Source organism: Homarus americanus, unplaced genomic scaffold (assembly GCF_018991925.1).
Source record: "Homarus americanus isolate GMGI-L3 unplaced genomic scaffold, GMGI_Hamer_2.0 scaffold33468, whole genome shotgun sequence".
NCBI lineage: Eukaryota > Metazoa > Arthropoda > Malacostraca > Decapoda > Nephropidae > Homarus > Homarus americanus.
Window position 1 is genome coordinate 3419698 of NW_024714177.1, and position 24707 is coordinate 3444404.

The 24707-nt window shown below is 38.2% G+C and overlaps 1 protein-coding gene across 8 annotated transcripts in view; it reads right to left on the bottom strand.

Moving 5' to 3' along the window:
* LOC121876999 (protein tramtrack, alpha isoform-like) overlaps nt 1-19202 on the bottom strand; it is a 125732-nt gene extending 106530 nt beyond the window's left edge. For 6 of the 8 annotated variants that reach the window (XM_042382613.1, XM_042382588.1, XM_042382638.1 and 3 more), the window contains exons 1-3: nt 19134-19202; nt 13120-13208; nt 9220-9924 (exon numbers count right to left, since the gene is read on the bottom strand). In XM_042382613.1, coding sequence (XP_042238547.1) covers nt 9220-9924; nt 13120-13200 — 786 coding nt within the window. In that variant the 5' untranslated portion in view covers nt 13201-13208; nt 19134-19202. Of the gene's footprint in view, nt 1-9219; nt 9925-13119; nt 13209-18369; nt 18494-19133 lie in introns of those variants that run through there. The other 2 variants (XM_042382596.1, XM_042382604.1) reach the window with 2 other exon arrangements.
* Nucleotides 19203-24707: the final 5505 nt, after the last annotated feature.

Here is a 24707-nt window from a genome sequence, read left to right on the forward strand (position 1 = left end):
TTTTGATGACTGGGCGACCTTGTGCGCACCCTGCTTGCGCCGCTCTCCGCGTAAAAGGGTACACACACCGCGGAAAGTGAGCATTCCGGTTTCGGCAGGGTACCGTGTAAACATGGAAAAGCGTAAAGTGGGACTGCGTAAAGCGAGGGTTGACTGTATATAAAATATCTTAAAAAATTTTTAAAAAAATTGCGCCACTTTCGATATTCCCCTGTGCGGTGCGGCAAACAAACGCCACCCTTACCCGCTGCTCCGAGAAGCCTCAGTCCCCACGTGCCTACCGTACTGCAAATGCTACTGTGACTGCATGAGGGCGGGCAGACGCCGGGACAGCAGGGAGAGGCTGGCAATGCAGGTGTTGCCAACCTCAGCAAAATATAAAAAAATTAATTACTTGTAAAATAATTTAGGGTACAGTATATAACTGTGTTTACGTTTTTCCATTATTATACTATAATTTGATTAGTTTCAAATAATGATGTTAGTAAATGCCGGTACAGTGCACCAGTGATTGGTGTGACCACTGGGCCGTGACTGGAGAGCATGGCGTGGTTAAGTGCATGACCTACCTGAGCTGTTTGGTGGCCACGGGCACAGTGATTTCTAAAAGAGTATTCGTGGTTTTGGCATTCCACGGGGGTTTCAGGAACGTAATTCCCGCGAAAAACACGGGATTACTGTACTGTATACTTATAGTCTTTATAAAATAAAAAAATGCGGGACATCAAACGGGAGGTATTTTAGGGTGCGAAGCTTGGATGTCTCACACCCGAGACAGTACAGTACATACTTTAGCTATATACAGGTATGAGAACTCCCGGAAACACCAGATGCTCGATGCATACAGCTGTACCAAGAGCCAGTGCCATGCTGTCAAAAGCATATGAGAGAGACTATTTTTTCCACATAATAACCCAAAGTGCATAAAAAAATAAAAAAATAAAAAAATAAAATCATGACGTATGAAAATCCCAAGTGTAAGTCCAGGCTAATTATTACACCTGCTGACTGAAAATTTTCCAATGCAACTATGAATTTCAGAAGCTATTTTTCTATACAGTAACTAAATTTACTATATACTGTATCAGAATCTGTAATGTACATAGGTATATCAATGGCTCTATGAACCTCCAACCTTGGTGATCCAGGTTCGAATCCTGACACAGGTGGATATTTTTTGCGCACGCGCACGCACACACACACACACCGTAGTTTACTAGTGTGTTCACTCCCTGCCAATCTTACTTTTTCACTGTTGCAAAGTTGAAATTCCCTGTAAAATGGCCTTCTCTCCCCCCTTGTCATTATATATCATATTTGTACAAGCTTTTCGTTGCTTGCATATTATTTGTCAATCAAGTGACCCATTCCCCAATTATCATTCTTATTACATAAAGATCCTCAGCAATTTGGCAATATGAAAACTTCCTCTACTACCCACTGTCTTGTCAGCTTTCTCGACTACATATGCCACCACTTGGAAAAAAGCAAGGTGTCTGTGGTCGTTGCCTTCACCAAGGTATTCGACCTAGTCAACCACAATTTAATCATCAGCGAAACCATCAACCACAGGCATTGGAGGAGTTTTATATCATGGCTTACAGACTTCCTTAATGACCGACGCCAAGCCATAAACCTTCAAGGGGTTATGTCCACCATTCAGTCACTCACCTGTGGCATCCCCCAAGGCACCAAGATGGGACCGCCCTGCTTCCTCACCCCTATCAATGATACCGAGAGAGACGCCAACTCGCAAGAAATATGTCGATGACTCCACCATTGGGATCAGTGTGAACAACTCTGCCCCCGACTACAGCACCCTCCAGAATGCATTGAAATGTCTCCAAAATTGGGCCACCAACTACCATGTGACCATCAACCATACCAAGACCATGGTTATGCATATCAACCTTTCCTCTGACCTTGTCCCACCACCCTCAATTACATTGGGCCCCAACACACTCCAGGATGTGGACTCCACCAAGCTCCTCGGCACCACTATAGGTAAACTAACTTGGAAAGCACAGGCCAGTGCAATTGTCAAATCCTTCAGTTTTCATCTCACCTCCTCAAAATTCATAATTCCTAAGCTCACCTATGCTTCCCTGCCTGGTCTTGCCCCCTAAATGCCACACAACAGAAACACCTAGAAAAAGTCTTCAAATTTAGGGAGAAACTTTTGCACCATCCTAATCACCGTCTCCTGCTCCCACCTGTGATCCCACACCCGCAAATTGCTGTTCGAAACTAAAACCGCATCCAGCCCATACTGATCGCTATAAGAACAGCCCAATTCCAACCATTATAAAAATTATCAATAACTACTGTAGTAGTTAACCTGTGTGTTCACTCCCTGCCAATCTTACTTTTGCACTATGTTGAATGAACCCTCCCCCCACCCCCATTATAATATACAGTGACCCCTCGTTTAACAAACACCTCGGTTAACGTAATTTCGATTAACGAACTGCCTTCCATAAGTTTCTTCAATTCGGTTAACGAAGTTCTTACAAACCGACCTCAACATGTTTTCGCTTGCACTGACCGGGCAACCAGCTTTAGTATCAGTCCGCCAATACATTAATCGGTTCTAGGGCTTAAATTCCTTACTATTTTAGTAAATATCAAGAAGTTTATACTATTCAATAATTTTAAAAGTTTAATATTCAATTTCTTAAGTCATTTTAACAATTATTGAACATAATTGAAGGTAAAGTGACTAGTTTAATGCGCGGCATCCAGCCTCTTAACACAGCAAACAGGCGTTAGTCTCTCTCTGTTTTCACTGGAGGTAACATCTTGCTTGAGACTCTCTTCAACTAAACGCTTTTTTCTGTGTTTCCAAGCAAATTATTGGTCATTTTGAAATATATTTTACATATTGACAATATATAATGCAGTGCAGTGTTGATTTAAAGAAAATAATCTTGAATTACACCAAGAGAGCTAAAATTTTATGGGTGAAATGGCGCCATGGGGTGCCTTCTCTTCTCCCTTCTCCTCCACCCCCATTCTAAATCCCATTATCATCATCATCATCCAGGAGCCTTCTACATACACACCTCAAAGTAAGTGAACTTTTCTACCATTTTTGTTGAATTTAGGAAATTTTCGGTGAGCTGGAACCAATTACCCAAAAACCCATTGAAACAATGGTTTCGGTTAACGAACGACCTTCTGGAACGGATTGAGTTCGTTAACGGAGGGGTCACTGTATATGGTATCACATTGCCCAAATTTGTTACTTGTATATCATTATACAATATTATTTGTTAATCAAGTGACCCATTCCCCAATTATGTAACTGTTTATTTTCTGCCTAAGACTGCCATGTTCTTTCAGCTATTATTACTTAAGATAATTACACAGTAAGTCATTTCTGTCCATTGTATAATTCCAGCCTTGAGGCTGCTGAATTTTTTCAATAAACCTTTAATTATTATTATAATAATACTGTATGAGTGAATGTCAAAAACTGTGCTGGAAGAGATGAAGCTACTTGTCTCCAGTGAGTCTGAGAAGCACATTATCTGGTGATAAAGACACTGATTACTTTTTTGTAGAGTTCATAAAATGACAAACTTTAGAAAATAATGGAGGAGGGAGGGGGAAATTAGTTAAGTAATTCATTCTACTTTGGAAAAACAATACAAAAAAATAAGAGATTTGATATCAGTAACATAAACCACAGTATATGTTCTTAAATCACTGACCAGAATTCTACATCACTCATTTGCCTTAAGTTGAATAAGCTGGATAAAACAAAAGTTGTTGTTGTAAGCTCCACAAAATCTTATCAGTTAGGCATCAAGTTGGGTCTAATAATTATGCCAGAAATGATAAAAATGCTGCCTACAGCTGGGTGCAGTTCTGTACAGTACACAAATGCTGACACTGCAACCCTCCAAAAAGAAGCAGTCAGGAAATTACATGATACAACACCACAGGTGACATCATGCCAACACTTAAACAACAATGACCTTCATTATCCAAAAGATTCCCCCAGAAAAGTCCCTCCTCCCCTTTATGAAAGTTATACATTACAGTGGACTCTCCATTAACGAGCGGTTCAATTTACGAGATTTCAATTAACGAGTTACCTCCCGTAAGGACTTAGTTCTATTAACGAGTACAAATTCTATTAGCGACAACCTTACGTTTTGGTGCAAGCATCAGCTGATCGACTCGTCCGCCAATAATCGGTTCTATGTTTACCTTTTTTCCAGTTGAGTAAGCATTGAGAAAGTTGTGCTCTTGAATAATTTTGCATTTTTACATTAAAATTATTGGTCATTCTAAAATTTAGTTAGCATGTTCATAATGTACAGCGCAGTGTTGGTTTAAATAAAAATACAGGTCTAAAAAAATCTGAAATTAGTTAAATAAATTGTTGTGAACTTAAAATTTTATTGGTGAAATTATCAAGCATGGGTCCAAAGAAATCTCGGAGAGCGATTTAAATTCAAGTGAAATAAGAAATTATTAAGAAATACGAAGAAAGCATTCGAACCAATGCACTCTGTAAAGAATATGGCATGTCATCATCGACTGTGTCTACAATCAGCTGTTTGCGCTGCCGCAATGTAAACAAAGCCGCCGGAAATTCTACATACCTCAAATTAAGAGTTAAACATTTTTTTTATCTATTATTGTGCAGTATACTGTACAGCACTGTATTTTGCTTGTATTTAATGTTTTGTTAATTCTATTACCGGTATACAGTACAGTAATTTGCATGTACTTTTAATTCATTTTCAGGGAATTTTTTAAGTTGTAACCAATTACCCAATATTCCATTGAAATGATAGTCAGAGTGATTCTGTGGAACCAATTGGGCTCGTTAATGGAGGGACCACTGTATTTGGGTAATAAAAATTTTATCAAGATACCAGCCTGATAAAGATTGCTAATATGTCTTACAAACAAATACTGTATTTTAATTTTCCTTCATGAAATGTATTGCCTTATTTCATTTTTAAGTAAAGGTGTAGCTACTGGTATTGTAGCTATTTCTAATCCCAAATTCTTAAGAAAAACTACATGAGCTGGGTTGCATGATCATAGATGCTGTCCTAACATTTTTTACACCATGAGATAAATCAAGCTAAACCTAAGCAATCAAAAACTATCCTAACCAACAATATATATATACAGTACCTAGTAACCCAAAATCATTAGCTTGTGCTGGTTTTGTAAATGAACCTTCTTAATGAGATAATTTTCTGTCAAATCTACTAAGTGGTGCTGCTAATTATAACAATGAACATTTTTTCCACCTTCCAAAAAGATTAAAAATTGCATTCAACTATTACTGTACATTTCTTCCATCTCTCCAATAACAAGATAAAATACTGTACAATATCAACCAAAAATAAAATGCTAATTCACGTCACGTACACACTTTTCATACCATTGGTTCTCATACCCGGAAATTGGAAAAATTCACCAAATGGTTTATGAGACATCAGCCTCCTCTTTAAAACAATGATCCCTATAGTTCTCTCCAAATTAATAAGCGAGATCTCTCATTCTAAGACAAAGTTTGACTGTCTCTGCAAGCCAGGTTTCCTCTAATGGCCTTCCTCCTATTCTCATCTACTGCACCATCAATGCAGCTGCACACAAGTCTCACACACTCTTTTACAGTACAGAATACAGAAACGTATTTTTTGGTGTGACCCAAGATTCTTTCCTTTCACAAACCAGATCTTCACCTGTACAGTACCAGATTACCAATAACCTTTTTGTCTCAACCTTGATATTACATGCATATCAGTCTTCTGTCAACACCAGTTTTCATATACAAATTATATTTTCCTACAAAAACCACTTTTTACATACAGTACCAATAATTTATTTATACCAAAAGCTGTTTTTATATACAAACAAGTTGGTACTGTCAAAACCACTTCTTGGACAAACAAATAACCGTTTCCTGGTCAAATATATATATTTTTCATATACCATCACCCTTTCCCAATGTGTAACAACTACCGTGCTTAAATCTTCAGATGACTGTAATCTCTACCATCACTATGTTCATGCCTATTCCAACTCCCTTGAAGGATCTATATCACTTCCAGATGTTAATACACTACCAATTTTGTATCCATCAGTACTGTATTGATAATAATACTACAGTAATAATGAAAATAAATAATTATAACAAGCACTTAAACAAATATGTTCTTATCCTTCTTCAGTCATATATATAGTACTGTACTGTATTTGGACGCTGTACTTTACCCATAATACCTGCGTATTTCACCAACATTTATCACGAGCCACAGCAACAATTTCCATTTATAAACTTTGGGAACTAACACACTTACAATCCAATAATATTGTTGACATCTGAGGAATTCTTAGTTGCTTAATCGTTAACTGAGATTTTGGGAACTGAATATTCCTTTTTAATTCAAAAAAATTCATTCATAAAAATGATTTTAATGCACAGCAGCATTTTAGTCAATCTAATACTGTATAGGTACAATATGCTGTACAGTACTATGATGAATAAAAATAAAAGTAAACACACTACTATGTTTGAATTATATTAGACGGGACCATCTTTGGTTAGGAATATCTTCATTTCATTGGGAAGTTGTGTTTTATATAATAAGTGTTGTACAGGAACACATGTACCATACAAAGACAAGCAGGATATGCCTGTAGTTTAGAACACCACAACTTTTCCATGAAAAATAATGAATGGCAACAAAATAAGAGAACAAATCATCTAGCTAAGAGCCTCTGAAAACATTGTTCTAAAACACAATACAGTACATCTGTACCACTTCAAAAAGCACTCAGTGCCATTCTTTACATTACTGTACAGCGCATTATCAGGGAAAATAAAATCATTAAAGAAAAAAATAATCTTTGGAGTCTAAAATTTAGTTTCAGAGTACCCGTACAGTACAGTACTAGATATATTTCTTTGCTGGTCATTTAATCCCCCTTCTCCCTGCATCCTTCCGAGGGATCACACTTGGTTGATGCTAGATGTCATTATACTATGATCACCAAACACCACAATATCATTATACATTTTCATATTTTATTCACATTTTATTGAAGTTTTTCTCTACAGGGAAGGAACTAAACATCATTCAGGTCACAAAAGCCTTCATTTGGATAATTTCTAAAATAGCCTCCTACAGCTCAATAAACTGTTTATTATTCAATATACCATACCCAGTACAGCACTGCAATTTTAAGTAACTAATAATTGTATCCTTTTACAAGAAAGATTATTTAGCATACTAACCAAAAATAACTATGGGAGTGAATACTGTTTTGTGTTTTAAGGGAATTTTAGAGTAAAGTTTGAGACTCTGGAACCTAAATAGCCCCATTTGTATCATAAGCTCATTCCAATTCAAAACTTTTAGAGCATAATCCAGTTTGCTGAGTGGGGCATACTATCTGGAAGGTTTACAAGGAGGTCAAGGCAACTTTCAATTTCTATGGTTTCAACAAATTTATGAAGTCTCTCTTCTCACGATCCTAACTACATATGTCATTTCTTACAACCTCCCCCATGGAGTGTAAAGCAAAATCCTTTGTGCAAAGTGGAGTTGCCTTTCAACTTTGTTAACTTGCACAATATTTTTTGAGTCATGAAAAGCTTTAACCCCCCCCCCCCACCAAAGTGATTTCTGTCCATTAACCTCTGATATGGGAAAGACCTTCACAAGCTTAACTTCGCATCTGGTCTGGTGGGCTAAAATCAACTACAAGTACTAATGTTGTTATCTATACAGTACATAAATTCAAGTCATCCAGTAACTACAAACCCCACCCTCAGCCTGCTCATATTAATGAATGACACTAATAGCAATCTTAAACACCATTAAAATATTAGTGCAGTGTAATGAAGAAAATAGAGTTCTAAGTCATATTTTTACCAAGTGACTGGTCACATTTTCATTTAAGTGAGAAACGTGCAGCACATAAAGGCACGTCACACTAGCACTTTTTGCGTCAACTCTCCGATTTCATGTTGTCTATCATAGAGTATATTGCTCAAAGATGAAAAATATCGTTTCTGCTCAACTGGCTTGCATCAATTTCCAGGGTCAAGTCAAGATCCATACTCTATAATGAGGACAGATATACAAAATAAAATATCGAGCCTCATAAAATAATTTAATTTTTAAAGTACTATGCATCACATTTTTATCAAATTGCTAACATTTGCATAGTTTTATTGATGTAATAATATTCCTAAATACATTTTATATACAAGGTATCTGTTTACATTAGGACCACCTGGGTTTAGGGGTGACTAATGCAGAATGACATGCTTCGGTACTACAGCATATGCAAGTGTGACAGCGCCCTCCCCCAAAAATTTACAAGCCCGAGGAAAAATTATGCAGGAAAATTACAAAAATACTGTACTAGTGTGATGCTGCATTACCTGACAACAGCTTACAACTCACAGATTATGAACACAAGAGGAAGGAGAGGGATTGACACCTGTAGTTAGTGTTGGAACTTTTAAGACCATGCAGCTCAGGTTCAGACAGTCAGTTACCTTTAGTAATGGAAAGTCCCAGTTTACTTTATGTACAGGAAAACTGAGCACTAACAGGTGGCAAACAGTGGATTACCTTCCACCAAGAGGATAAAAGTCATATGGTAGTGTTGTAGCTGTATGGTTAAGGGAAAGTGGTGCACATTTGTGGCAATTGAAATACTCAAAAGTCTAGCTACTCATAAATACTTCACAAATTCACATAAAAATACACCTAACTCGAAGATACAATTGACCCAATTCCTATGAACGTCTTAATTACCAAGGTCAGTGCATCCAGATTACCCAGGCTGATAAGTGGCCGATTACCAAGGACTCTCTTCAAGGTATGAGTATTAATATATACAGTACTGCATATATAAACTGGCAGTGGTACATATACAGTAAATCTATATACTATACTGTACTGTACAGTACTGTACCTACATATATCTACATCAAATTATGTGAAGCATTATCTGCTTGAAAACATGATGATTATTGAATTTTATTATAAATTTCAATGCATATAATTTTTCTTAAGTCCATTTACTGACTCTTCTTCTATAAGAGCTGAAAGTGTCTCCATTTATATTAAAAGTTTTCATTTGTTATTTGTCTCAGAACATAGTTTCTTTCAAGCAGAATACTGTTTTATGGAAAAAGGTAAAAAAAAAAGCTCAAATCTGGGTACTTACCCCTGGCTGAATGGAGGGACCAGGAAAGGAACCACTTCCGTAGTTATCGGGGTCGTGCTCAGACTTTGACAGCTCCGTGCCAAAATCCCCACCATCCCCTTCATTTAATGAACCACCTTCATAACTGTTGTCTCTTCTGTATACATCATCTGGGTCTTGAGTGTCCTCCATTTCAACTTTAACCATAGGAGGGGGGTCTAAGACTGAATCTTGTACATTGTCTTGGTGATGAGAAACTGATAAAGAGGAAGATTGGTGTTGTAGTGGAGACGTTTGAGTTGAAGGTGTAGTTTTTGAAGATGCTGAAATGTTTGGGGAAACTGGCCTTGGAGGTGGGGCTGGTGCAGGGGGGTCTTCCTGCCGTCTTCTCTTTGGTGGTGGACTTTCTCTCCTGTCATCAGACGGCGCTTTCCTAGACTTTGTGGGGTCTTCATCAGGTACCGCGAGGCCCTTAATTCTTAGGCACTCGGCTGTCTTCAATAAGGAAGCTAAGTCATTTTGGTTCACATTCACTTCACCTAAGTACATGTAATCCAATAACGCATCCATGTCTTGACTTCGCACATCTTTCAGCACTATGACTGGAGATTTGCACGGTGTTCTTTCAAAAATTTCACTAAAATATTCACTGCATGTGCTCATAACCAGTTTATGAACTGGATAGAACTTTCCTTCCACCGCAATCGTAGCATCTGTAAAGTTGGCCTGAAAGAGAGAAATACCAAAATTCAACTTATGTAATAACTTTTAAAAGGTTATATATACAGGGGGTCCCCGACATATGAACGCTCACCAATACAAACGGGGTTAAACTTGAAATGTACAGTATTTTATTTACCTGATGACTTTTTTTTTTACTTTCACTTACTGCATTTTGTCATTCTATTTCTTTTGTCTTAAATTAAGTGATTTTAGAAGTACATAAGGACTTAGGTTATGATATACAGTAGTGAGATTTTAAACTTTGTTCTGCAAGTACAGTATGCACATAGCATGCATTTCAACTAAAGAATGTCCTCTGGAACAGAGCCCATTCATAACCCAGGGACCCCCTGTGTGTATGTGTATGTGTATATATATATATATATATATATATATATATATATATATTATATATATATATATATATATATATATATATATATATATATATATATATATATATATATATATATATATATATATATATATATATATATATATATATATATATATTATAGAACACATGTGACAGTAGTAAGAATGTATGAGTGGCAGTGAATGAAGAACAAAGAGACCCGTGCATTTTCTTAAATACCCTATTTCTCGACTACTAACTCATTAAGGAATGCACCTCAAGCCTCTTCCTCTACCTTCATGCTAAAGCTATACACTTCAACTAAAGATATTCTCTTAACCAAAAGTTGACTAACATCCATAACAATTATCAGTATTTTCCCTTCCCTTATTGAACTACAGCTTTGTGGATGAATCTCTTTATGAAATAAGTCATCACACCATCTCTCTTTAAAAAAGAATCATTTGCTAATTCTCTTTATCAATACTGTACATTGTTGAAATGTTGCTTGTGCAAAGACCATCCCCAGCACCATTTACTTCCACACCTAATGACAGTAGTCTTATATCTTTCTCACCTCACATATTTTACCTTGATCTTTGATCATCTTGAAATGTATTATGCATGAGGGATGCCTCAGCAAATTAACCTGACACAGATCTGTACCGCTGCTTTTTTTATGAATCTATCTAATGTTGATGCACAATCAAGTGCAGTTTCATCAAAATATTTAAATCCCCAAAATAATTGTTTTGGACAAAAAACTTAAACATGGATGTGATACATACTGTAATACATCTGTTTTTCAGTGAGCAGAAGTTTTAAACTAACACTTCCATTACCCTTGTGTTGCTATTCCCATTTTAGCCAAACTCTTCTTGAATTACAGGATCATAATCTGGTTCAACCTATCATTTGCTCTTAATTTACATTTCTTAGCTACGAGTATCTTATATATTCTCCTAGGTATGCCAAGTCTTATATCTTACCATCAACAAGGGAACTGGTTGGAAGTGGAAGTGGATAATACCTATAAACTCATACTTTCATCTCATCCATCACAAAGAGAAACAACTTCCCTACCACCAACAACCTTGTCAGTGTGCCTATCTGCTCTAACCATATTCATCCCCACGTGGCAAACTTTTGAGATTACAAATCTCTCACTCTGCAGTCTTTGGGTTAAATCCTATACTAACTTTGTCACCAATCTAGTCACAACATTTATGGCCAAATCTAATGTAGAAACCAGAAAAGTTTTCAAACCACCAAGAGTCTTCCTCCAATGAAAGGGGGAACTGAATAAACTTAAAAGCAGGAGGGGTTATTTTTTGTAACTACCCTGTGTACAAATCTATTAACATATAAATAAATAAATATGATTCCAAAATTTCAGTTATTTGTTCATAAATAAACTAAGGTCAACCATATTAATTCTTCATCCATGAACTTTTAACAAGTAGATACTGTACTGTAATATAGCTAGCATGGACAAAACTGTAAAATGACAATAAGTATCATGCTCGTTCCACATCTTTCTTCAACATAGCCACACTAAGTACACGTTGAAACATTTATGTTGTACAGTACAGTTTAGCCAATATGAACCAAAACTGAAATATAGGTATACAGTACAGTATACAGTACTGTGTGAAGTACTTCTGTCTCCAGGAAATTCTTTTGTCTATCATGTCTTTATGAGGAAAACAACTAAGGTTAAGAGAACATATTCCAGGTGTTCCACTGAAGTGTTATTTCTTTTTTACAATACATGTAAGTGTATGAGTAGTGAAAGGCCTTAACCAAATATTCTTCCCCACAAAAGGTCTGAGTATTCAAATAAGGGAAACTCCAGAAATGAGGGAAGGGTCCACCATCTGGGGATGATTCTGTCAGTGCCATATTCTTGACAATTTAAGTACAATACTGTACATAATTATAAAGTACCAGGTATTCTGAACACTGCAACTGCTTTCTACTTCAAGCAAATAATCTAATTTGTAATGAAGCTGGTGGAATCAATTACAAGAGAAAAAAAATTCTTGAGCTAATTTCAATTCACAATAACACACTGAATGGCTACTAGTTGCTCCCCATTTATAAAAACAAAAAACATCCTACACTGTCAACTGGGGGGGGCTGTAAATCGGTGCAGGTCAAAACAGAAAAGAAGGAAAAGCGAAGACCCCGGAGTACTATAGCTAGTTGAAATATATTTTCTAAGTTACGACTTCTTTTGACAATTCAGGAATGATACACCATCAATATAGTGAAGAGCTTATCTTATCAATACAGTTTCTCACTAGCCAGTAGGATGGTAATTTCTGTTCTAGAACGACTTCACTTCAGCCTCTATAGTATTACTGTACAACTGTCTTCCACATACTCCCTCAGCCTGTTTCCACTCCACTCTTATTCTTACTCATGTCTCCTCCCTGTCATCCCGTACATATGTAATCTATCATCCATTTTCTGGCTTGTGTTATCTATTCACTACACAACTTTCCTTATCCCACATAAATGGTCTAACATCCAGATTCCCACCACTGTCCATTCCATTTTTTTTTATTTCCCTAAACCTGACTGATCTCTTAAAATTAAGGTTAAGTGACTACCCTGGATATGTATTTCACTGTCATATCACATACAGTACAGTAAATCTGTACTAAATACTGTATACCTAAAATATTGTGATTAAACCAATTTTTGAAGGAAGAGAGAACCAAAGTCATGTTCTTGCTTCCTACAACTATCAACAACCACTAGTCCCACATCTACTATAAATTGTCAAGACCTTCCTCACGACATCAATAAAAGACACATGTTTATAAGTCCCAACCTACCTTTTCTCTAAGTACCCTGAGGATTTCAAAGAATGTAATTTTGTGGTTGTTCCACTTGAGGCTTAGAAGTCCATCCTCCATTTTGGCATCTGAAATAAATTGAGAAAAGTGTCAAAATTCATCTGGCTGAAATAAAACACAGATTCATACAATCGACTTTATCATTAATACATCTTCAAACATCGCAGATCCTTAAGGAGGGGCGAGGAATGAATAGCCATTAAAATTGGGAGACTTAATCCTGGTGTAACAATAGCTTTATTTTAACTTTCTTCATTTCGTTATTTATTTCTTCTTAGTTCCTAACTCTTTATTTTCTCTTTATTCCATTATCTGTATACTGTACTCATGAGATGCAGGAGGTTAGGGGTGGAGGGAGAGAATAGAGAGGGAGGGAGATGACTTGTTTGTGGTTGAGGGAGGTAGGGGTTTGCCTGTGGTCTCTCCCCCACCAGAGGGTTACTGATATGAGTGGAGACTGAGGAGGAGGGAATAACTGGAAGACCGAAGAGGCTGATAACTAAAGAATAGTGGTAACCTAGAGAGACACTAGAGGAAACAGGTGATGCATTTTTTCAGTACTGTATTGTTATATTTAAATTTATATTGATGTTTTTCAAGTATTGCCCCTTTGCCTTCAACTACAGTAAAGTATGTTTATTAGTACAGTGAGCTTAAAATGATATTCAGCTTAGTTTAATTCCATGTACCTATTGTAAAATAGAATATTTTTATTTTACATGTTAGTTAGGAGAGTAGGGGCTGGATACATGAGTGCAGCAGCCTTATGTTTGACACCTCTGTGCTACACAAATACAGTACAGTATCTACACTGACAGTGCCCTATATCTTGGACATACCACTCATCACAGTAACCTGATATTGTACCGTTTAAATGCTTGATTACCCAAGACTGTCCATTATGGACATTTGTTAGTATTTTTTTAACTAAGAAACAGTAGTGTTTTCAGTCACTAATATGAATCACAAATGGCCATAGTGCTAAGCATCATGTCCATAATACATGACCTCCACTAGGTCAGTAAAAAGGTGAGGTCTTCACCTTCATGGGAGGAATCAAAGGACAGTTTGCAACATCGTCTTGTTGATACATCACCCACAGAACAATTCTCAGAAAACTTTCAGTGTCGAAACAGCAATCAATTGTGACAGCCAACCAGCTGTCAAAATTTTGTCAAGATTAAAAATGTGGCCACTTGAGTAAGAAAGATTATAAGCTTCCTATTGCCACAAAATGCTGACTTAACAGGTAACCACAGCAGCTGCTACCTAGGTCCTCTCTGCCAATAGTAAACCCAAGATCGTGTATTAAAATAAATATATTGGTAAGGTACACCCCCCCAGAGGCTGCATATCTAGGGCACACACTGGGAGCCCATAGGTCAATGTGGCTTTAGATGACCTGTGGTACATTCTCTATCGTCGATAAAAACAACTGTAGGCCATTTTCCCAGGTGACCCGGCTCAATAGCCCTTGAGCTATTTTACCATCCGCTAAACAGCCTCCCCCTTTAACATTATTCATATATATTCCTCTATTCTTTTTTCCACATATTTACACAATTCACAGAAATTATCATTTTTAATGTCAAAACATTTGACAATTCATAAATGCAATGAAAAATCTCAGGTCTGCATTGAACATCCCTGAACCTGGACAGGAGAGCTCTGATAAATTTCCCATATAGGAAGGAATTAGATGTACCCTGATCTATTGTGCAGCACAAACAAGCACATACCACATCAGTCGGTTCTTTAATGTTGATTTGCAAGCTTCTACATAAAGGAGTGCAGTCCCTTATACAGTCCTTAAGTTATTAAAGATGGAAAAGTCATCTTGTAATAGAAACATTGGTCCAAACCCTCTAGTCAGCCCAAAGGCTTCCTGGGTAAGTTCATCCCATAAGTGAATCTGGCATTAAAAGCCAATTCACCAGGAAAATTTTAATTAAATTCTGATACAACTGTATTATAATTCATCCAAAGAGTAAACTCATAACAGCAAAGACCACTGCACTAAAATAAAGGCAGCATGTGGGTTCATATTTCTAGGGCCTCTTGGCACTTTTATACAATGCTGACTGTTGCCTAGCGCACACACAGTTGCTGGGTGTAAAGTGATGCCTTAGTTGCAAGTGGTTTTTAAACCCTTTGCTACCAACTGGTTCATACATGTTCACTAAGTTTTGTCCCTTTGCTGCAGGAAATTAATACCGTACTGAAATATTGCACAATTTTTCAAGCTTTCAAAATTGGCACATGAAGCATGGACCATAAATAGTACAGTATATTAGTGGTTCTATTATTCACTAACATCACACTCCCAACATGTATATGCTGCAAACAGCTTGTCAGAGGTAACTCATCCTTTATAATGCTTGCACACCTACTGTAAATGACCAATTTTCAACAAATATTGTACAAAAGATAAGTTATTCCTTACCAAAAGAAAATCATTAATACTGACAAGGATTAGCATTTTCATATTTTTTTCTTATAATTTTTGTCCTGAACACTAATTGACATTCACCCACAACATTCTCCTGTAACCATTTCATCCACATGGACACTCCAAGAGACTACTACATCATCTGATTAATGACATAAGATGCACCAACATAATCCACTCTAAATAAAGTACTATATATACTACAGTACATCATTGTTAGGAAACATTGGGTTTATTTTGTATAAACCATATTGGGTAGCAGTCAGTGTATGCATTCATATGAAAGTCACTGGTAACAATCATTTGTAGACCATGAATCAAGAGCCAGAAATGGCACGATTCATAAAAAATAAATAAAAATATATCAATTTCTCAACATTACACTTCTTGCTATTTTTGATATAAGAAATAAATTGCATTCAGTATAAAACCAGCTGAAAATACAGTACCTGTATGATGTTTGGATGTATTAATGTAATATCACCAAGACAATTATTTCCACCTTCTATGCATCAGTTTTCCTCAAGTTGTCAAAGGAGCCTGTTTGAGAGCACTGTGCTTCCAGTGAAGCAAGAGAAAATCCAGATGACTGTACAGTATAGTACTAACACAAACACACACTAGTGTATTTGTGTAGATAACACATACTGTATGAAGAATATTTCAATATTGTATCATGCAATATGCAAGTAACAAAATCCAAAATTTCTCTTGCTGGGTGATGATCTTAAACAATGGAGAGGGGCAGGCGACGAATTTGAGGAAAAAAATGCCATTTGAGAAGAGGATGTGAAAAATCTTATTTACACATCAAGCAGAATGTTTTGAAGCTTTGTCTTAATTTCATTACTGTACTTTCAATGAAGTGTTGAGGGAGGGAGGGGGGGGGGCTGGGACTGGGGTACTAAGAGAAGAATTTAAATGTAAAACATGTATTTAAGGGGCGAAGAGTGGCGTCTGCCCAAACCAGACCCTCCCACCACTTAGGTGAACCATTGGGAGCTAAAACCCATAGTTAACTAACTGGGATTGATGTAGTAAAACAACTCTAACCCACCCATTTGCTGCCCAATTGTAACTGTTGGCAGCCTTCCATGTAATCACTGGCACATAAAGGGCACTGTCTAAGTCTATCACATTGTAGGGCCATAGTCTCGGATCACACACATCACCAACTCAGGGCTGTAACCTTTGTTTTATTAGGCAGGAAAGTTTATGGCAGTTTAGAATGGGCAGCTCAACTATCAAGTATATACTGTATTTAGTAATTTTACAAAACTTCATGACTAATCATGTGGACAAATCACCCCATATTGTCTCTCGCTCCATATTCAGTTAGGTTTCTCTGAAGTCGTTTAATTCTCAGCCGTCGCAAGACATCATGTGATATGTTCCTACGATTGACCTCAGCCTTTATAAAACATTCATGGGATCCTGTTACATCTACACAGGTATCTCTCGTTTAACGATGGGGTTGACTTCCTGAAAAACCCAATTTTAAGCGAAATTATCGCTAAATTACGGATAACAGAAGCCCGGAGGGTGAATAACTTTAATGTTTATCACTGCAATTTTTTTTTATTTTTGACATACACAATATGAAATTTGTTTGAATTAGGCCCACCTTGTGCTCACTAAATCATTTAACCCTAAACCACATCGTTTATATAGAAGTTTGATGTTAATAATCAATCCTTTAGCTTTGACACCATTTCTAACAAACCTGATAATTATTATTAATGAGTACAGTACAGTACTCTGTACTAAGTGTTTACCGCCCTGCCGTTTGAACTTGTTGATTGCCCTCTGCGCTTTGCTGTTATCCCTCGTTTAGCAATAATTTCACTTAACAGTAGGTTTTCAGGAATGCAACCCCATCGTTAAACAAGGAAAGCCTGTAATCTCTCCTTCAAATGAATTCACTATAAACAGTTTTAAAGTTAAACGATTGATCAACCTCAAATATTCTATATAAACGATGTGGTTCAGAACCCAATTCAAATGTCATAGAAGAAAAGTGCCTTAGAATTGTCTAAACTAATGATTGTAAAGATAAAATTCCTAAAATTTCCGTGTTGTCTGAAAGTAAAGCTTTACCTGGCATCCTTCCCTCTGCATGGCCACCAACTCTAGTAAATGACCATTAGGTATACTGTATAAAATAATAAGGTAAGCCATATAACATGAAAATCCCCATTGGGTCTTAGAATCATTCTTTGCAAATTTCATTAATATAACAGTGTGCCCTAAGCTCCTCTCTTTGGATTAGTGAACACTAGTCATGAAGTAGGTTGTAATTTTTCTCAAGAAATTTTTTCACTAAGCATGTGTAATGTCACACTGTATACAGTTAACCCAAAAATAATCTAAGATTGATTACATCACATTTATCTTTTCCCAAATAAAAGATTATTGGGCTTGTTGGTGTCATCTGCTCTTTTAATGATTAGACCCACACATCCCGACCCCAGAGAACAAAGCACTTTATAACCACATTTATTCCTGTTCTCTTTATCCCTACACCAGAGTTACATTCTTAAAATTTAAAACAATTCCTTAAGGATCCAACAAAAAAAGATAAGGATACAAGGAGCCGTTGTCATAAACTTGCCCCAAATGTGTGAGTTTTCACATACCATTACACTAAAACCAACCTGCAGGGGCGTAAGTAAAGTGAAGTCTTATGAGAAAAAACATTCTCACATTACACAATCAAAACTATATAAAAATTACATAATGACATGACCACCATACTTATTAATCCAAAAGGGACTACTAACTTTACCTCAATAAGTGTGTCCGGATCTTGAAGGCTTAAGTTTAATCCCAACACTTCGAGCACTGCCTCTCTCACACACACACGATCATGCACTGAGGAATGTGCCACAAGCTGCAGCTTTCCAGGGGTCAATGACCTACATGTGTGTCAGTCATTCACTCGAACGTACAAACCACGAACAAAACACAAGCCTCTTCTGACCCGCCCTACAGTTCCAAACTTTGTTATGGATTTTACGATACAGCTTCACAAATCCTACAGAATAAGATAAAACTTGCAAATGAAGGAGATTGTGAGGGAGACGGAGAGAAGGAGAGCGGGGAGTCCGGGGAGGGGAAAGTGGGCCAAGCGAGAAGCGGCAGGTAGTGGGCCAAGCTCCAGCCATTTCCGCGTACAAGGGAGGCTCTCCAAAATGAATCCTTTTCTTACCCTTCACACGGCATAGAATATTGCAGTCACTCCCGATGTCCATCAAAGATTAACATGCCACGACAAAGATAAATTCTAAACACTGAGCTCATGACTCAATTTTGCAAACCGGTAAAACACGAAAAAAATGGAGACATTAGTAAAGTTGGTCATCAAGACGGGGACGCCATGATGCAGGTCGCGGCCCGCTTCCCACACTGGCCCGGCCCAACTTCCTTTTTTTACACAATACTTCCACGATAATTAAACTTTATAACCAAATCGGCACCACCACAAAATATTCACAAACAATGTATTACGTAAATGACATGTTAAATCCGAATGAGAAACACTTACTTGCGTTAGTACGCGCCCATCACAACGCCTCCCTGCACATCACTACGTAGTTTACTGACGCCGGACGAGAGGGCGTAGTAGTCGCGCAGGTGTGGGCGCATGACGTCACCACCCGCCCAGTTTGAATTCCCTCACAATAGACAAAGAACAGATACCAAAGAAAAATTAATGTACCATATGGAAGCCAGTTTGATATTTTGTATAATCATTGCTCAACTATAAGTTCCTGTTACATTCTTATTGTTTTTGAGTTGTTGGTAACTTTTTCGTTGTGCAAATATTTCCATTCATGATCAATTTACTCAAAATGTTTGTCATTTCACATCAGTTATGCTGAAACATAAGAAAATATATCGATTTCTTTTGATTTTCTGTCATACCCAAAAGTAAGTTCAGAAAAAGTAGGCCGATATTGGTACACCTAATTGATGCCTTCTTGTTATCTATTCCGGCCAAACTGTTCCAGGCGCTTATTTCTAGCCTTGAATGGAAATATAGTTCATATTCATCTAAATGCACGTTGAAGAATAAAACGCAACGATACCCCAAGTCTTAAACTCATTTATTAAGAAATATACTACTACGACTACTATTACTAATACTAATACCCCTGTACTAATACTAGTACTAATACTTTTTTTTAACGTGGCCTCCAGCCTCCCCCAATAGCCACACCTTCGCCACCATTTAATTACCTTAATATTAAATATCCTAATACATAAGTAGCTATCCTATCTGTGTTAAATTAGTTGAGCCACAGATCTATGCGGCATTCAGTGACAGTAGCACTACTAATAATAATGTCCTTATTTACACAAGTGTTTTATTGACGAAAACACAGTATTTAAGAGGGGAAAATTAGTGTTGAGATAATCATTCCTATGCTGATTGGGTTAGAGATATAACAGACGCAGGTGTGTTGGGGTTGTCTCTGTGTTATGTGTACCTGTTGGAGAAATGGCATACAATCGAGGCTTGTGTCTATACATCTGGTGTCACCCCAATGCGCATGCGTGACTTGCGAGTGTCTGGCGCATGCGTGATAGGAGATTTTGTGTGTATATGACCCCAGTACGTACTCTACCTGTGTGCACGCATAATTCTTTCTTGATACAATCCTAGCCTTAACAAACAGTACAGTGTGGCAAACTGTACAATATTAGTTACGTTTTCTCTTTTTGTGCAACTTACGGCCGCCTCAGAACTCTCTCCTTCGCTCTCTCTCTCTCTCTCTAAACATTCCAGATTCCCCCACCCACCCTCTTCCTCCCTACTCAACCTCTGTCTCCCCCTCTTTCTCCTTCCAAACTCCACACTCGTCCAGCAGCCAGCTTTCCCTTCCTCCCTCGCTCTCTCTTACTCATCATCCCCCCCTCCTGCCTGCCCTACCTCTTTTACCCGTTGTCGCTTCCTCTCTCCCTTCCCCCTACCAACGTCGCCGCCTACCCTACCTTCCCACTCCCCCTCTCCCTCATCTACTCCAGGCTGCCCTCCTCCCCGAGTCCTCTCTCTGCCGGCACTGAGCCCACTATACTCTCTGCCCCTCCCCCCGTTTTTCCATCCCTCTCTCTCACAGACACACACACACACACAGACACACCTTTGCTATTTCTCCCCCCATTATCATTTCCCGCTCTCTAGCTTAGCCCCTCCGCTTTCTCCCCCTCGCTCTTACCGACCCGCCATACAAACATCTCTTCCTTCCCCCTCCCTCTCACCCCCTCCCACCTTCCCTTCCACCCTGGCTGTCGCCTGTATCAGAAGCGGGCGAGGTTGGCTCCGTTATGGCCATATCGACTTTTTCCACTGTGCGCGTGTGTGTGCGCGCGCGTGTATCTGTGTGCGTGTGTGTCGCATGTTCCCTAACTGCCTGACTTTCCTGTTATTCTCGTTGAGGGTTCTATATTATTATCTCTCTCCTTCTCTCTCTCTCTCTCTCTCTCTCTCTTTCTCACTCTTAGTTTCCTTTTCTCCACTATTCTTCACTGATTGCTATATTTCCTCTTTCTAATATTTCCGCTCTCTTTCTCTCTTTCCTCTGTCTGATCCGTTGAAGGGGAGTTCCTATACTGTTTTCCCTCTGTTGCGCCTGTTGGGGACCTAACTTATTGGTGACGTGAGATAAGAGAGTTTAGCAAGACTGTACGTCTGCTTTCTTCTGCAACTGTTGGCAGACAGACTTTCTCTGTGTCTGTTAGAAACGCTGGGTGACTGGTGTCTCTGTTGTGGCGGGCGCCTGTTACATGCGAGTTCCCGTTAACCGACTTTCTCCTCTCGCCCGTTGCGACCGTTGGAGGGGGTGAGGTGGGTGGGAGAGGTCGTCATGTTCGGTATAACGAAGCGACCTCAATGTTCACCACCACTTCAATGGGTTAACGCCCAACGGCCTAATGTTGTTATTTTCCTCCTCTCTTTTTTTCCTTTCATTCGCCAAATGGCTATCGGTCTTAACAAACTAAAAGGTCTTTCTTCCCTTATTATTGTTTTCGTTATCGCTTATCTCTCCGTTGCTGTCAAAACTGTTGTCACTGCGTCATTTTCAAGCCATTATAGATTAAATCTAATGTTGCTTGTTCTGTTATCAGACCTAACTTTACTAATCGCTTTGTTAAAAATAAATAAAAACGTTAATATTCGCTGTTACTGTTGTTAGTCATTCAGTTATCACACCGCTGTTATTCGTTTAGTTTAAATTACCAATCCTGACCGTACTTTTATATCGTTGTTACTTACTATACCCCTGTAACTGTTTCGCTGCCACGTTTTGTTACTGTGTGCTGCGTCACCCCCTGTATTATAAGCATCATCATATCACTCTGTAGGTTCAATCAGTCTATATTCCAATGCTTCGTTGGTCTGAAAGTCTGTTTATAATTTTTGGACCAATGGACCCCCAGGTCAAATAACCATTGGGCCTATGAAACTTCAGAACCAATGAATCTTAGAACCTATGAGCCTTTGAACCAATGAACTATCGACTCAATGGACCTTCAGACCAATGAATTCTTGCAGCATGGAGTTCATACTATATAAGCTCCAGGTGCACCACAAGCCATTACTGTAAGCTTTTCCGTTATCAATGTTCTCAAGATTTCACATGTCTTATTATTTAGAACAGAAACTATTGGTATTTTGACCGTATAAATAAAAGAAATTACACTGCTCTGATAAGAAAATATTAAAATATCAACACTACCGCAATTTCTACTCCTACTACTACCACCAATAATAATAATAATAATAATAATAATAATAATAATAATAATAATAATAATAAAGCGGACTAAGGGTGGCCACCAGCAGGTCCAACTCAACTTGTGGAGGTCGCTGGCTGCGCCTGTATTGATTACGACTATACCCACACGCACTGTACAACAGCCATTAATATGCAGGCGGCAGCTACCGGTACTTTTTTTTGTAGTTTTCACGGAACTTCGTCCAATTCCTTGATATAGAAGAAAAACTCATAATTGTGTTTAATTTAGTGAATGCGTCGTCACTATACTGTCATCTTGTTGTAGTAAAATATGAACAGTTCAACTGCGTTTTATTTTAGTTAAATTTCGACGGTAGCGGAAAGCTGTGTGTGAGGAGTGGCTTGCACAATACACTTAAGTACTGTACTATACACCTGTATATCCCACGAGTCACCCGTTGAAATAATAACTGAACAAAATCCCATTTATCAAGTTACCATCGGTTAAGTTTGATTAAGATGTTATGTTTATGATGAGGTTAGATTGTGTTGGATTGAAGTAGAAAAGGATCTGTTAAGTCTAGCTAGTCTAGGTTCTGTTTGGTTAGGCGAGATAAAATTATGAGGCAAGTGTACAGTAGATTGAGTTAGGTGAAGGTAAATTAGGCTTTGTAAGGTTAGGCTTGATCAAGATTAGGTTCTGTTAGGTTAAACTAAATTATGTAGTTAGGCTGTTAGGTTAGGTTAGGCTAGATTAAGTTGGAACACCTAAACATTAGCCCTAGCTTATTGCGACTTAAAATTATACACCCTAACGCTAACTAGGGGGCTAGATTGCAAGGGCGGATCCAGGGGGGAGTCCTGGGGGTCCGGACCCTCATTTTCACCAAAAAATTCCAATACGTTTTCTTTAATGTAGTACTGTAGTGTACTCGGGCGTTTTTCTATAGTATAAAGTAATTGCTATTGACCTCATAAATCTCCTAATATCAAGTGCACATGGCTTCAAAATGGCCTCAAAATGCCCATGATATTGGTCAGATTAAAAAAAAGCAATGGGGGGAGGGGGGCGGCGCCCTCAGCTGGGTGGGCTTGCTGTGCTCGCCATGTTCCTCCACCTACAACTTCTTGGATCCCCACGTTTGAGATTCCTGGATTCGCCCCTGGACTGGCATTAGCGTCGTTAATCAGCTGAAATTTTTTGGAATAATCTTCAGGTGACCCATATATTTATGTTAAGTTACAAAGGATTAGGTTCTGTTAGGATAGGCAAGTTTGGGTTATGGTGGAAACTGGACGCCATTATGCGAAAAATTATAGCTACACACACACACACACACACACACACACATGCTCACAAAGCATATCGATCACTACATTTAAAGAAATATTCAATAAAATAAAGTAACAAACGGACGGAGGATTAATGGATAAATGAGCGGATCGAAACAAACGAAATAATGAGAGAAAAAAATAATATTTACTGAAGTGACCACACGCACATATACTTGATATCCACATAAAATTTACTACCTCGGCGTTACTGCAGAATTGACATCAGTATTGATTTATGATCTCGCACAAGGCTCATGTGTGTAAACCATTTTTTCCACGTTAAGAAGTGCGTGTGCAGGAGGTGGTGCGGAGGACCTATATTTATATGTAACTAACAATTTCAACTATGATTATTGGGCGTCGCCACATATAACAGTAAAACGTGAAACTATTTCACCTTATTTTAACACATCACAGTATCACAAGAAAAAACCCTGTATCAATGTGATAATAAACCTTAATGAAATGTTGGTACAGTCTCTGGGTACAGTGATGTCCACCTATCTGTTACTGTAGGAATGTAGGCTGCCAGAGTCCTATCTCATAATTTTTGATCGTGGTTGGACAAGTTTATTACTAACCTTGATACGCCCTTAAAGACTAAGGCGTGAATTTGTTTAAGGTGTAGAAGCTGTCGCCAATTCAACAACAACCACACCCTAAGTTAACGAGCTGCATGACCCAGTGTCAAGGAAAAGTCCGAGAAGACCGGACAACTCGCCAACTGCACTGGCCATTACCCCGGAACACGATCCGCAAATCGATTAACTTACAGGTTCCCAAATACTGCTGGGTCAAGGTCAATGCAGAGTCTACATTGTAGACCTTGTGCTAGGTAGATAGAGGCAAATGGCGTAAAGAAACTTGTCCATAGTTTCACCCTAACCTAACCTGACCTAACCCGGGTCCGCTCGCTTGCGAGGCGAGCCTGCTGACCATTACACCACAGGTTACCATCGAAGAAACTAATAACATAACATAACAAATGCAGGCGGCCAGGATAGACGATGTGATATGATATTGCAGGCAAGAGGATACAGGAC